A 16,097-nucleotide genomic window follows, 5' to 3' on the forward strand; every position below is an offset into this window, starting at 1 on the left:
GGTCTTCAAACTATGGCCTTCCAGCTGTTCATGAACCACAATTCCCATCATGCCTGTGAATGTCAGAGTTTTACAATGCCTCATGGGATGTGTAGTTCCACAACAGCTGGATGGCCGTAGTTTGAGGATCCCTGCCATAGAGGGATGATCTGTACTGCAAACAGAACAGGTTCCTATGCACAATACAAACACTACAGGAAATACAGATTTTGATATCTCAGGTTTAATATTTACATTGCATACAGAGGTATGAATAAACAGACATTCATATCATGAATGTAGTTGCCCAAGTCCAGATTTGGCATATCAGACTGTCTACTAGAACTTGCTTTCTCTCTCATCTGTTGGGTTTATTAGCAGAGACCTGCTGAACTTTCCAGCAGCTGACAGGCAGTATAACGGGTACCGATGCCTCCCCATGGACGGAATGGCCAAGAAAACGTGAAAAGTTTGTGAGGGGATTGCATGGCACATCATCCTATACAACACCTTTTATAATCTTTAGAAATAGTAGTAAAGTGCCCTGACCCATGCAGTTATCACAACCCTTGATTGAATTGGGAGTATGAACTGGTCTGCTTGATGAAATTTGCATGACGTGCAGTCAAGTCATTGATGATCTTATCCTCGATCTCTATACCCAAGCTCTCCTCTTCGTCAGATACAAAAAGCTTAGTGTCTTCTGTGTGGGTCACGACCATTACATAGGATCTCCGTGTATCAAGCACGTTGGCCACCACAACCTGGTGCCGGTAAGTGTCCAGGGCTTTCCGAGCTCTCTCAATTAATATCTCCGGGTCAGTTTCCAGTTTAAAAGAGATTACAAAGGCTTTGGGGGCCCAGTCTTTCACCAACGGCGAGAGCATTTTAGGAACCATCTTCATTGTAATCTGAAATCCAAAGAACAATTTTTGGTTGCAGTAGAATAAGGCAGGACTATAGACAGACAGTATCTGACAAAAATGAGAACACCCCTCACATTTTTGTAAATATTTTATTATATCTTTTCATGTGACAACACTGAAGAAATGACTTTGCTACAATGTAAAGTATTGAGTGTACAGCTTGTATAACAGTGTAAATTTGCTGTCCCCTCAAAATAACTCCGCACACAGCCTTTAATGTCTAAATCACTGGCAACAAAAGTGAGTACACCCCTATGTCTATATTGGGCCCAATATTCCATTTTCCCTCCCCAGTGTCATGTGACTTGTTAGTGTTACAAGGTCTCAGGTGTGTTAAATTTGGTGTTATCGCTCTCACTCTCTCATACTGGAAGTTCAACATGGTCCCCTCATGGCAAAGAGCTCTCTGAGGATCTGAAAAAAAGAATTGTCGCTCTACATAAAGATGGCCTAGGCTAGAAGAAGATTGCCAAGACCCTGAAACCGAGCTGCAGCACGGTGGCCAAGACCATACAGTGGTTTAACAAGATATGGTCAACCAAAGAAGTTGAGTTCACGTGCTCAGCGTCATATCCAGAGGTTGTCTTTCAGTAATAGACGTATGAGTGCTGCCAGCATTGCTGCAGAGGTTGAAGGGGGGTGGGGGTCAGCCTGTCAACGCTCAGACCATACGCTGCACACTGCATCAAATTGGTCTGCATGTCTGTCTTCTCAGAAGGAAGTCTCTTCTAAAGATGAAGCATAAGAAAGCCCGCAAACAGTTTGCTGGTGACAAGCAGACTAAGGACATGGATTACTGGAACCATGTCCTGTGGTCTGATGAGACCAAGATAAACTTATTTGGTTCAGATGGTGTCAAGCGTGTGTGGCGGCAACCAGGTGAGGAGTACAAAGACAAGTGTGTCTTGCCTACAGTCAAGCATGGTGGTGGGAGTGTCATGGTCTGGGGCTGCATGAGTGCTGCCGGCACTGGGGAGCTACAGTACATTGAGGGAACCATGAATGCCAACATGTACTGTGACATACTGAAGCAGAGCACAATCTCCTTCCTTCGGAGCCTGGGCCACAGGGCAGTATTCCAACATTATAATGACCCCAAACACACCTCCAAGATGACCACTGCCTTGCTAAAGAAGCTGAGGGTAAAGGTGATTGACTGGCCAAGCATGTCTCCAGACCTAAACCCAATTGAGCATCCTCAAACAGAAGGTGGAGGAGCGCAAGGTCTCTAACATCCACCAGCTCTGTGATGTCCTCATGGAGGAATGGAAGAGGACTCCAGTGACAACCTGTGAAGCTCTGGTGAACTCCATTCCCAAAAGGGTTAAGGCTCCTACATGTAGGCGTTTTGGGGGCGTTTTTCTGCTCTAGGATCAGCTCTCAAAACGCCCAAGAAGACAAATCCTACTCATTTCAATGGCCCCTGTTCACATCTGAGCGTTTTGACGCCGTGAGCAAAACGCCCAACGCTCAAAAAGGCTACATTCACACTTGAGCGTAGCGTTTTCGCAAGTTTTTTACCGGGATTTTAAGGCATTTTTTTTCAGGCGTTTTTGGAGGCAGGCATTGACATCTATCAAAAACGCTGGTAATCAGCCCAAAAAGAAGCTCATGTACTTTTTTCAGCTACAATGCTCAGATGTGAACAGGGGCCATTTAAATGAATGGGGTTTTTTTGTTGGGCGTTTTGGAAACTTTTTTTTGAGCGTTTTTGGAGCTGAAAAACACTCAAAAACGCCCAGGGGTGAATGGAGCCTAAAGTACATGAGCTTCTTTTTGAGCAGATTACAGGCGTTTTCCATTGGTCTTTAGTCAATCTAAAAACGCCCATAAAAATGCCTGTAATAGCAACGCCAAGATGTGAACGTAGCTAAGGCAGTGCTGGAAAATAATGGTGGCCACTCAAAATATTGACACTTTGGGCCCATTTTTGACATTTTCACTTAGGGGTGTACTCACTTTTGTTGCCAGCGGTTTAGACATTAATGGCTGTGTGTCGAGTTATTTTGAGGGGACAGCAAATTTACACTGTTATACAAGCTGTACACTCACTACTTTACATTGTAGCAAAGTGTCATTTCTTCAGTGTTGTCACATGAAAAGATAGAATAAAATATTTACAAAAATGTGAGGGGTGTACTTACTTTTGTGAGATACCACACACACAAACACACACACACACACTATTGTCAAAAGTATTGGGACACCTGCCTTTACACGCACACATGAACTTTAATGGCATCCCAGTCTTAGTCTGTAGGGTTCAATATTGGGTTACATAGTTAGTCTGGTTGAAAAAAAATAAAGATTCAAAGTCCATCCAGTTCAAACAATTAAAAGGGGAAAACAAAACATTTTTTTTTTATATAACCTTTTATACACAATCCTATACCCACAATTGATCCAAAGGAAGGCAAAAAATGACCCAGCAAAGCATGATCCAATTTGCTCTAGCAGGGGAAAGAATTCCTTCCTGATCCCCCACAAGAGGCGAATCGGATGATCCCTGGATGAACTTTACCTATAAATATTAGTATCCAGTTATGTCATGTGCAATTTAGGAAAGAATCCAGGCTTTTTTTCAAAGCAATCAAATGAGCTGGACGGAACCAGATCTTGAGCGAGTTTATTCCACATTTTCAGAGCGCTTACTGTGAAAAAGCCTTTCAGTATTTGGAGATTACATCTGGGGGAAAGGAGATTTAAAGAGTGCCCCCTTGTCCTCTGTGATGACCTTAAAGTAAATAACTCAACACCAAGTTCACTATATGGACCCCTTATGTATTTATATACATGTTGATCATATCCCCCGCTTATCAAGAGAGTTGGCCCAACCTTTGCAGCTATAACAGCTTCAACTCTTCTGGGAAGGCTGTCCACAAGGTTTAGGAGTGTCTATGGGAATGTTTGACCATTCTTCCAGATGTGCATTTGTGAGGTCAGGCACTGATGTTGGATGAGCTGGCTCGCAGTCAAAATCATTTGGTGGAGGGGGGATTATGTTTTGGGGTTGTTTTTCAGGGGTTGGGCTTGGCCCCATAGTTCCAGTGAAGGGAACTCTTAAGACGTCAGCATACCAAGACATTTTGGACAACTTCATGCTGCCAACTTTGTGGGAACAGTTTGGGGATGGCCCCTTCCTGTTCCAACATGACTGCGCACCAGTGCACAAAACAAGGTCCATAAAGACATGGAAGAGAGAGATTGGGGTGAAACTTAAATGGCCTGCACAGAGTCCTGACCTCATCCTGATAGATCACCTTTGGGATGATTTAGAGTGGAGACTGCGAGCCAGGTCTTCTGGTCCAACATCAGTGCCTGACCTCCCAAATGCGCTTCTGGAAGAATGGTCAAACATTCCCATAGACACACTCCTAAACCTTGTGGATGGCCTTCCCAGAAGAGTTGAAGTTGTTATAGCTGCAAAGGGTGGGCCAACTCAATATTGAACCCTACGGACTAAGACTGGGATGCCAATAAAGTTCATGTGTGTGTACAGACAGGTGTCCTAAAACTTTTGGTAATATAGTGTATATTAGCTGACTCTCCATGGGGCTGATACCAAAAGAACACCGGTACTAAGGGAGCACACAGAATGCACAATGCATCATATAAATGTACTATGTGACGAACGCCCATTTGCTGGGACATTCGTCACGGGTTACTGGAGGAGTGTGGAGGCCAGCCTCCTGCCCACGGACTACAGCCCTGGCTTGTAGAGGAGCGCGGTACTGGTTGGGGGTGTATGCTGGGGGACCCTTGGAGTACTGTTACCTTGAATTCAAGTCCCTGTCACCCCAAGCGACACAGACTTTGGGCTTAAGCTGCATATTACAGCAGAGGACTTCTCCACACATTGAGAGACTAAAGAGATGCTAATGACTTCTACTGTGGGGATGTGTACTGACAGTTATAATAAGGTGTGTTGAAAACGGAGACGTGCAGTCTGAGAGCCGATGTCTTCTGCTTTCATCTGTTAGAGGTGAGGTGTGTTCACACTTCTAGGAATGTGTATTCGGCTATGTTTTAGGCTTGTTGTTTGTTGAATTAATTATGATAATGTTGCAGTCTCATTCACCTGTGTCTGTCCAGATGGCCAGGTATGTTAATTACTGGATATATATTGGAAGTGAGTTGGTGAATAAAGTGTCTTTTGTTTTACCCTTCATTGAGCTCAGGCTAATGTTTGGGGGGAATTGAGGGGCCAGGTCACTGCATCACTTGAGATTCTGGGGACTTAAGACAGAAATACTTGGTCCAAGTATTGGGGATCTGTTACATACTATAACTGAAGTAAAAGGGACTATGTAAAGTGCTTCAGACGATGTAAATGCTGGACAATAATTCAGCTTTTTGATGGCTGTAGAGATTACCTGCAGAGGACCACTAGAGGACTGGATTTTATGTTCTGGCATCTCTGATGCTGGGATGTAGAAGTCTGACACTGCGGCAGCCAAGTAGAACATGGCGTTTGATTCTGAAATAAAAGAACGGAAATTAGCTGTATATAAAATATACAATTCAAGATTTTGTTCTCAAGCAAATCAGCAGCAGTGGATCTCCTGCCAAAGCTGTTCATACAACCAGAATATGGAGAAGACCTCATCTCCATCAATCACCAGTATGGAGAGTCAGCTCTTCTAATCCACTGCCTGCCTCTGATCTCCGATCAGTGTTGCCTTCAATACTCCATACATGAAGATCTAAGGCCGTCAGCCTGAATAGTTCCCGGAATCTGGCTCCGAGACCAATAATGACCTCCTCCTAAAAAGGCCAACTGCCTGGCTGCCTCCAGCATCAACGCTATGCCACTGGTATGGAAACTGCAACACTACTCCTCGGCATGCAAGACATACTGAGACTGGCGGGTCAGGCAACCAGTGTGTGATCACCCCGGTACACCCAGCCATCTGCCCCTTTACCACACATCTAGTCAAAAAGGGAAGACTACCACCAACAAAACAAATACTACTACTCACTGGCACACAGAAAATACAGAGACTGGCAGATTCTCCCTAACACATCCAGATCTGTGCTTCTTGCAATGCTGACACCCCACCCCCCACCTTCTTTGCCCCAATGGATGTCCTGTCCTTAGCCTGTTAGGTGGGCATAGCACTGGGGTTTGACATTCACGTTTCATTATACGGAGCACAGATCAGAGATTATTACCTCTGTTCCTTACCCTATCAGTGCCCACTATACTGTACACACCCTGAGCAGGAGGGGACATCCCACCATTCTGCCCACCTAGTGGTGGGATATGTGCCCAACCGTTAGTGCAGACACCCAGGCAGGAGTTAATGGATAAGGTGGTGGGCTCACTACATGGTGTAATTAGGGAAGGAAGAATACTCTCTGGTATACTAACTCCACACTCAGTTCCTTGTAATGCACAACCCCAGGCAGAAAAGGGCAGCTCACCCCCAAATGTAATGCCCAACTGGGGGGCTAAGGACCTCTACAGCATTAATAATAATGTCTACTCTGTGCCACCCCCCACGGTGCGCACACCCACAGGCAGGAGGGACAAGTAAACCCCAGGTGGGATGCCACCTAGTGGGCTAAGAGCCTCTATAGTACCCATACCCAGGTAGGAAGGGGCAAGTGGTTGGGGTCATCCACCAGACATGATGCCCATCTAGCTGGCTGGAAACTTCTGAAATACTCATTAGATCCAAGCAGAAAGGGACAGGTAGGTGGCTGGGATCACCAATGGTGCAATGCTCACCAAAAGGACTGAGTGAAGAAAGACGACACCTTGGCAGCCCCCCCAGATGTAATGCCCACCTAGTGGACTGGGTGAAGAAAGACGACACCTTGGCAGCCCCCCCCCCCCCAGATGTAATGCTCACCTAAAGGACTGAGTGAAGAAGGACGACACACCTTGGCAGCCCTCCCAGATGTAATGCCCACCTAGTGGACTGAGAACATCTACAGCATGCACACAGGAAGGGGCAATTGGCTGGAGTCAGCCTCCACGTATAATGCCCCCCTAGTTGACTGAGGGAAGGAAGACTAAGCCCTGGCTCAGTTTAATGCCCACCTGGCACGCTGAGTATCTCTACACCAGTCCTTAGACCCAGACAGGAAGGGGTAGCTGGGTGTTTGGGGTCATCCCAGGCATAAAGTTCACCCAGCAGGTTGAGCTACAGAATACTACACCTTGGCAGTCCGCCCCTGGGTGTGATACCACTTTGTGGGTTGAGGACTTCTACAGCACACAAACCTAGACAGGAAGGGGCACTTGGTGGGGGGGGGGGGGGGGGTCATCTAACTGGCAGAGGGAAGGAAAACTAAGCTTAGGCCGGCTACCCATGGTGCAACGTCAACCTAGTGGGCTGAGGACCTCTTTACCAGTCTTTACACCCAGGCAGGAAAGGGAGTTGATTGGGTTACTCTGGGTGTAATGCCCATCTAAGAGGATAAGGACCTCTATACTCCCTAGAGAGGAAGGGTCAGGCAGATGTCTGGGGCCACCTGGGTGTAGTTTCCTCCTAGTGGGCTGAGGAATTTTGGCCCCCTCCAAGTATAATTCTTGCCTAGCAGGCTGAGGACCTCCATAGCTCCTGGACAGAGGAGGGGTATTTGGTTGGGGTCAACCTTTAGGTATAACGCCCTCCTGACAGGCTAAGGGAAAGAAGACTAAGCCTTGACTGGTCAGTGATTGGCTAACTGGTAGGCTGAGGACTTCTCTACCAGTCCTTACACCCAGTCAGGAAAGGGAAAATGGATTTTTGGCATCGCCCTCTATATATAATGCACACCTAGTGGGCTGAAAGACCCCTGGACAGGAAAAGGGGGGGGGGGGTGTTTGGGGTCACCCTGGGTGTAATGTCCCCCTACCTGGCTGAGGACCTCTATACCAGTGTTCATATTGATGTCAAGTTTAGATTTAGTCCTATTTTAGTCATCTGAATTGTCTTAGTTTTAGTCAACTAAACTGTAATGGGTTTAGTGAAATTGTAACGCACTTTTTAAAGGTTAACTTCACTTTCGTGGGGGAAAAAAATAGCAAATTAAGAAAAATAATAATAATAATAATAATAACAATAATAATAAAGCGTATACAATTGTGACACAAATCATATTGTAATTGAATGTTATTTAAAAAAAATGGACAGGTAGGTATTTGGAGTCACCCCCTGGAACCGGTAGATATTTTTGGTCATCCTTACCTAGAGGGCTGAGTGTCTCTATACCCTCCCCCCCACCCCCGCACAGGTAGGTATTAGGGGTCACCCCTCAGACAGGTAGCTATTTGGGGCCACCCTCTTACACAGCAAACTGAGTGTTTCTATACCCCCCTCTTTCCCCACACAGGTAGATATTTGAGGTCACCCTTGGTGTAGTGGGGTGACCCCAGGTATAGTGAGGCGTTGGGGGTGACCCCGGGTATAGTGAGGCGTTGGGGGTGACCCTGGGTATAGTGAGGTGTCGGGGGGAGTCACCCCAGGGATAGTGGGATGTTGGGGGGGAGTGACCCCCAAGTATGGTGGGTGACCCTGGGTGTGGTGGGGTGTGGGGGATCACCCCGGGTATAGCGAGGTGTTGGGGGGTCACCCCAGGGATAGTGAGGTGTTGGGGGGTGACCCCAGGTATAGTGGGGTGTTGGGGGGGTGACCCCGGGTATGGCGTGTTGGGGGGGTGACCCCGGGTATAGTGGGGTGTTGGGGGAGGGGTGACCCCGGGTATAGTGGGGTGTTGGGGGGGAGGGGTGACCCCGGTTATAGTGGGGTGTTGGGGGGGAGGGGTGACCCCGGTTATAGTGGGGTGTTGGGGGGGAGGGGAGACCCCGGTTATAGTGGGGTGTTGGGGGAGGGGTGACCCCGGGTATAGTGGGGTGTTGGGGGAGGGGGGTGACCTCTCACCTAGAGGGCTGAGTGCCCTGGCGGCAGCCAGTAGGAGGTGCAGGTAGTCGGAGAGGGTGTGGTATTCCAGGCTCAGCATACGCCCCGCCCCCTTCACTTTCTCATACTCCTCCAGGACTCGCACTATCCCGGGCAGACAACTCGGCTCCGCCTCCACGCGGGGCTCCTCCCCTGCGGGGGCGGGCAGTAGGCGGAGACTGTCCATCCAGTTGAGGTTGCTGTAGCGGCGGCTGTACGGGAAGAGGGATCGGTGGCGGTGCAGGAAGATGACGGCGTAGCCGGCCCGCAGGAAGTACTCGGCAGAGGCGGCTCCTCTCCGGCCGCTGCTGAAGTTATCGAGGAATCGCACGGTGCGGGACTCCAGAGGGACCTTCGTGCCCCCCGAGGTGATGAGCACCACCCGCCGCCCCTCCGAGCTGTGTCCCCGGGAGAAAGCCGCCATGGCCCGGCCTGCCTCTTCCACATCGACCTGGGGGGGCGCAAAATCCCGCCGGAGCTGCTCCACCATGATGAGCCCTGACCTGCCCTGCGGAGCTGTCAGCTTACAAGGCGCTACTGCCGGGTTTTGCGTCACTTCCGGCGTGACCAGGTTTCCCGGGCGCCATCTTTGATTTGGGCAAATGCCAGTGCTGACCATGTGTAAGAAAAGGCAGTGCAATGATCATGAAAGCAGAGCGATAGGCATATGAAGAGCAATTCCTCCTAAGTATGGCCTCATTTACACTTCGCGCAATTATTTTTTGCACTACAGCATTGGGCAGTCTATTCATTTCAATGGCCCTACATGCAACAAAGAAGCTCCTGCAACTTTTTTCAGGCACAGAGCTTGTCACCTTTTTTTTTTTTTTAACAAAAATGAGCATTTGGGGTGTCATTATAGCCCAAATCACACCTGCACAATGCGCTCTTTTTTCACATTCATCACATAGCAGGATAGGCCAGTCCATTACATTGAATGCAACAAACACACCAAAGTAGCTCCTGCACCTTCCATAGTTACACTGGCTATAAAAATCCACAAGTCTATCTAGTTCAACCAATAGAAGAAATAAAAAATTATATATATATATATATATATAATATATATATATAATCCCATATACACAATCCTATACCCAAAATGATCCACAGAAAGGCAACCCCCCCCCCCAGCAAAGCATGATCCAATTTGCTACAGCAGGGGTGAAAATTCCTTCCTGATCCCCCCCAGAGGCAATCAGATATTCCCTGGATCAACTTTACCTATAAATATTAGGACCCATTTATATTATGTACTCCTAGGAAAGAATCCAGGCCTTTCTTAAAGCAATCTAGTGATCTGGCCAGAACCACCTCTGGAGGGAGTCTATTCCACATTTTCACAGCTCTTACGGTGAAGAAACCTCTCCGTATTTGGAGACGAAATCTGTTTTCCTCGAGACGTAAAGAGTGCCCCCTTGTCCTCTGTGTTGACCTTAAAGTAAATAACTCAACACCAAGTTCACTATATGGACCCCTTATGTATTTATACATGTTGATCATATCCCCCTTAATCTCCTCTTCTCAAGAGAGAATAAATTCAGTTCCTCTAATCTTTTCTCATAGCTGAGCTCCTCCATGCCTCTTATCAGTTTGGTTGCCCTTCTCTGCACTTTCTCCAGTTCCCCGATATCCTTTTTAAGAACAGGTGCCCAAAACTGAATGGCATATTCCAGATGAGGTCTTACTAATGATTTGTACAGGGGCAAAATTACATCTCTCTCTCTGGAGTCCATGCCTCTGTTAATACAAGAAAGGACTTTGCTTGCTTTGGAAACCACAGCTTGGCATTGCATGCTATTATTAAGCTTCTCATCTACCAGAACACCCAGATCCTTCCCCGCTATGGATTCCCCCAGTTCTACTCCGCCTAGTATGTATGATGCATGCATATTCTTAGCCCCCAAGTGCATAACCTTACATTTATCAACATTAAACCTCATTTGCCACATAGTTGACCAAGGAAACAGTGCATTGAGGTCGGCTTGTAAATTGGAGACATCTTGTAAAGAAGTTATTCCACCGCAAAGCTTGGTGTCATCTGCAAAGACTGAAATTGTACTTTTATTCCCAGACCCTATATAATTTATAAAGATATTAAAAAGTAAGGGTCCCAACACTGAACTTTGGGGTACACCACTGATAACCTGAGACCATTCAGAGTAAGAATCATTTGTTTTTTTTATTTATTCTTTATTTGATTTTCCAAAAACAGTCAAATATTATATTTAATCATTTATATACAAAAAATAAAACATTTGAATTAAAATTAAAAGTTTTATACCCCCTTCCCTCCCTTTCACCTTAAAAAGTCTTTACTCCTTTCTTTTCCCCCTCTCCTCGGGGCTCCTTCCTGTCTCATTATCTCTGTCTTTCCCAAATCTCCTGAAATTTCTTAGTTTCTTTAAACTCTTCCCATCCTTTCCATATATTAACAACTTTCTCTCTTTGACAGAATTGTTGTTCCATTCTATATATAAATTAAGTTCTTTTTAAAGCAGTCCCTCATCCACTTTTAACCATTTTTTTTTTTTTTGGGATTGTCCCTTTTGCTCCATTCAAGAGATATATGGTATTAACATATTCTTGTATTGTTTTAATGGGCTTTCTGTATTGTGAAAGAGACGGATCCATGGGTCGTCTGCAATCTTCTTTCCCCTAATCTCCCCTATATATTGTCGTACCTTCTGCCAGAATATTTGTATTTTTGGACATTCCCACCAAATATGGGCCATCGTACCTTTCATATTACATTCCCCCCAGCATAATGCAGATTTCTCCGGGTGACCTTTCTGAGCTCTGACTAGGGTTATATATCACCTCGCTATACATTTATAATTCATTTATATTGTATTAGTATCTCTGGCCAAGGAATAAATGGCTCTCAGGATCTTATCTTTTTGTTGCATTCCCGGAGAACTACCCAGCTCCTTTTCCCATCTTGTAATGAATGGCGGCGTCCCCAGCCCTCCACATTCTGCAAGAATTCTATAGATTGGAGAGATATTATGTTTTGAGGCTATCTAGGAACTGCACAGATGCTCCAATGGGAGGAATTCATCCTCTGTTCTAATTGGTTGGCATAAAGATGTCAAGAAATGTTTTAACAGCAGATACCGCCATTCATTTACTATCATTAAAAGTCACTTTTGTGTTTTAATTCCGGATAAGTGTACATTTCCCCTTTTTTTATTATATTCTTTATTTGTGCATTTTTATCCCTAATCCAACTCTCAAATTGAGTCTCGTTCCCAGGTAAAAAAAATTTGTCCCTGTAAGTGCAATTAACGGTGAATTGTATTTCCATTTAAATTTTTTATATATCCCATCCCATATTTGGAATGTATTTCAAAGAAATGAGAAGCCGCTCGGCTGTCATTACAAGGAGCGGGAGGGGACATCCCCTCCCGCCACCTTCTGTGGCTCGCCCAGGTCTCCTGTCCCACCGGGAGACTCAGGCATCCTACCTACACGTCCGCCGAAGAGAAGACCCAATCAAAGTCGCATTCGGCTCTGATCGGGTCTCCATTTAAAAAAACCTGGAAGTAATGTCATGACATCACTTTCGGGTACTCCTTGACAAATTCCAAAAAATGCGAGCATTCAAAACAGCCAAACTTGGCATTTGTAATGCTTTTAAGTGCAGAGGAGGAGTTTGGGGTCTTTTAGACCCTCAGATCCCTCCCCAACATTACCTGTGAAAAAAAAAAAATTTAAAATATTCGAAAGTATCAGAAGATACCGATGACCAAAATATCGGTATCGGCATTAAAAAAAAAACGATATCGGTCGATCACTAATATCAAGTCTCTTTTCTGTGTCCTCTACTCAATATCTGATCTAAATCACAATGTAAAGTTGCCATATCTGTTTTAAGGGAAAGTTTAAGTTTGTTAAACATATCCGCCATGTCTGATTTAGTAGGCTATTGTGTTTTCAAATTCTGTTCCTCGAGTCTCTATTTTCCGCGTCGCGTTTCTACTCCAAATCTATTTTTCACTGATCTGGGATCCGTATTCCCACTGATAGTCGGTGCTGTGTATCCTTGCACCTCCCCGACGCTGGTTTCCCACAAGCTCCCATTTGTTTTTCACTAGCTGTTTTATCTGTATTTTACTTCTGGGACCTGTACTTTTTAGTAGTCCCTGGGCTTGCACTTATTTTGGGAGATTTTACTGCCCCACTTCCTTTAGCTGGTTTACCTCTCATAACTTTCCTCCTCTGCAAGGGATATACAGCATTCACAAGTGAGGAATAGGTGGTGTTCACAGATGAGGAGCACCCAACCTTCACAGGTAGGGAGTACACACCATTCACAATTCACAGGACCACAGATTCATATCATTCCCAGGTGGAGAGGATACAGCATTCACAGAATAGGAATTTACAACATTTATAAGTATAGGTGAATGTATATAGACATTTATCAGTGAGACAGGCTGCCATTCACAAACAAGAGGTATTCAGGCCAGAGGTCACCAATGTGGGGAATATAGCTCAGCAGGCTCAGAGGAGGGGTATACAGGGAAAATTTCATATGCACGCCAGCATGTAAGGAGTATACAGACCAGTGATTGCAGAGAAGGATAAGACAATTCTTTTCTCCTTTTCTTAATTCTCTCTAGTTATAAATGAATCCAAGTATACTATATCCACAGCCACCCCTCTGTCCAAGGTTTTACTTACCGCTTCTAAAAAATAAATCAGGTTTGTTTAACAACGTCTGTCTTTCATGAATCCATGCGGTCTGTTACCTAAAATATATTTCTCTTTCGTTCATTGACGGTCACAGCTTCATATCTTCTTTGACCAACGGGTTATGCTGCTCTCCTTAGGAGTAGAACACTATGCGGAAAAGGGTTAACAAAGCTTGACTACACCTATAGGGCAGTCCCAGAGGGTATACTCCCCACTTCCTGCTATAGGATCGGTCGTTGTCTGCCTAGTCTGGGATCTCTGGTCCTGGCATTTTTTTTCTTTTTAAACTGAACTTTTTCCTTTTTCCAAGCTGGACTACCTGGGTCTGACTCTGGATTCAGCCTCAGCCCAGGTGTTTCTTCCAGAAACAAAACTGTTGAAATTGCAGCATGCGATTCGGCTCCTGTTATCCAACCGCAGGTCGTCTCTCAAGACTTGCATGCAGGTGCTGGGTGCGATGGTCTCCACCTTCGAGGCAGCCCTCTGCCCTCAGTTCTAGCCAAATGGGACCAGAATCCACAGTCTCTGAACAATCTGATCCAGTTGAGCTGGGGTACGAGGAGATCCCTAATATGGTGGCTTCGTTCCCCGGTGCTTCGGCAGGGAAAGTCTTTTCTTCCCCTGTACTGAACATTGGTTTCCATGGAAGCCAGCCTGTCTGGGTGGGTAGGTATCTTGGGCACAGAATCAGCCCAGGGGTTCTGGTCTCGGGAGGAGTTTAGTCTTCCGATCAACATTCTGGGAATTCAGGCGATCAGGCTTTGCCTGTCCCAGTGGACGGATCATCTACAGGGGTGTCCGATAGGGATTCAATCGGACAAATGCTATGGCTGTGGCATATGTCAATCACCAAGGGGGCACCCAAAGTTCCCTATTGGCCGAAGTAGTGGCCGGTTTTCTAAGGTTAGCAGAATGCTTTCTTCCAGCCCTTTCTGCTGTGCACATTCCAGGAGTGGAAAATTGGCAGGCGGACTAATTCAGTCGACAGGCACTGAGTCCGGGTGAATGGTCTCTTTACCCGGAAATGTTTCAGCAACTGTGCCTCCAGTGGGGGACCCCCGATGTAGACCTGTTAGCCTCCTGCGTCAACCGGAAGGTTCCGAGGTTTGTGACATGGTCTCGAGACCCTCTGGCAGACACGCCACAGATGCTCTGGTGGCCCCTTGGGGCCAGTACCGTCTAATTTATGCCTTTCCTCCACAACAGCTTCTGCTGAGACTTCTGCGCAGAAGGGATTCCAGTAATTCTGGTGGCCCCAGACTGGCCTCGTTGGGCTTGGTACGTGGGCCTGGTAAGACTGGTAGCATATGCCTCTTGGCGGCTTCCTCTCAGAGAAGATCTTTTGTCTCAAGGGCCGATCTACCATCCTGCTTTAAGGTTGCTGGCTTTACCAGCCTGGCTATTAAATGCCAGGTATTGACGGATAGGGGGGTTGTCTGATTCGGTGATTCCTACTCTGTTAAAAATTAGGAAATCTACTTCTCTGAAGATTTACCATAGAGTTTGAAAGGCGTACATTACTTGGTCTCGGGGGGTTCCCCCTGTTCCTTTTCAGTATCACAACTGCTGGAGTTTCTACAAAGAGGTGTCGATCAGAGTTTGGCATTGGTCACCATTAAGGGCCAGATTTCAGCCTTGGCATTTTCTTCCAAAGGCTGTTGGCCACAAATTCCTTGGTTCACACCTTTGTGCAGGCAGTTTGCCACTTGGCTCCTCCAGTACAGTCCCTGATACCCCGGTGGGATCTTAATCTGGTACTGTCGGTTCTTCAAAAACCTCCCTTTGAAAATATTAATGAAATTCCTCTGCTTACCTTGTCACAGAAAGTGGCTTTCTTGGTATCTATTACTTCTGCACACAGGGCCTCAGAACTGGCTGCGCTGTCCTGTCAGTCGCCTTACCTGGTGGTTCACAGGGACAAAATGGTGCTACGTCCCGGTCAGTCATTCCTTCCTAAAGTCGTTTCAGGGTTCCACTTAAATTAACACATTGTGTTGCCTTCATTGTGTCCTAAGCCAAAACAGCCAAAAGAAGTTGCCTTGCATTCCTTGCATGTGGTCCAGGCCGTCAGGGTGTACTTGGCGGCGACTGAGTCAATTTGCAAATCGGATTCCTTGTTTATCCTTATGTATGGTTTCTGTAAAGGGCAGGCTGCATCTGCTGTGACCATTTCCAGATGGATCAGGCAGATGGTGGTGCAGGTCTATTCAATTAAAGGTCAGGTTCCTCCTTTCCCTATGAGGGCGCATTCCACGAGGGTGCTTAGTGCCTCCTGGGTTTTCTGGCATCAGTGGTCCATGTTTGCAAAGTGGCCACTGGTCATCTGTACACACATTCACCAAGTTTTACAACGTGGATATTTTCACATCTACAGGTGCTGCGTTTGGCCACAAAGTTTTGCAGGCCGCTGTGGCATAAACTTCTGCCTCCTGAGGGTGTTTTTTTTTCTGGTATTTAACCTCCAGTTGTTCCTCGTTGGCTAAATCCCAATAAGCGAATATTGACTGGTTTGTGCAAAAGTTGTAGTGTCTACAGACTATGGGATATGTTTATGGAATTTTTTTTTTTTTTTTTTTTTTTTACTAGTAATGGCAATCTGCCACTT

At 46.1% G+C, this 16,097-nt stretch overlaps 1 protein-coding gene across 1 annotated transcript; it reads right to left on the minus strand.

Annotated features, from left to right (window-relative positions):
- Positions 1–533: 533 nt before the first annotated feature.
- PPCS (phosphopantothenoylcysteine synthetase) lies at positions 534–9,350 on the minus strand. The gene is made up of 3 exons (XM_082273498.1): positions 8,777–9,350; positions 5,279–5,382; positions 534–890 (listed from the first exon to the last, which is right to left on the minus strand). Exons 1-3 carry the CDS (start codon positions 9,282–9,284, stop codon positions 540–542), a joined length of 963 nt encoding a protein of 320 aa, XP_082129624.1. The 5' UTR covers positions 9,285–9,350; the 3' UTR covers positions 534–539.
- Between the last annotated feature and the right edge of the window lie 6,747 nt (positions 9,351–16,097).

Source organism: Pelophylax lessonae (genome assembly GCF_965119305.1).
Source record: "Pelophylax lessonae genome assembly, chromosome: 12".
NCBI classification, from domain to species: Eukaryota; Metazoa; Chordata; class Amphibia; order Anura; family Ranidae; genus Pelophylax; species Pelophylax lessonae.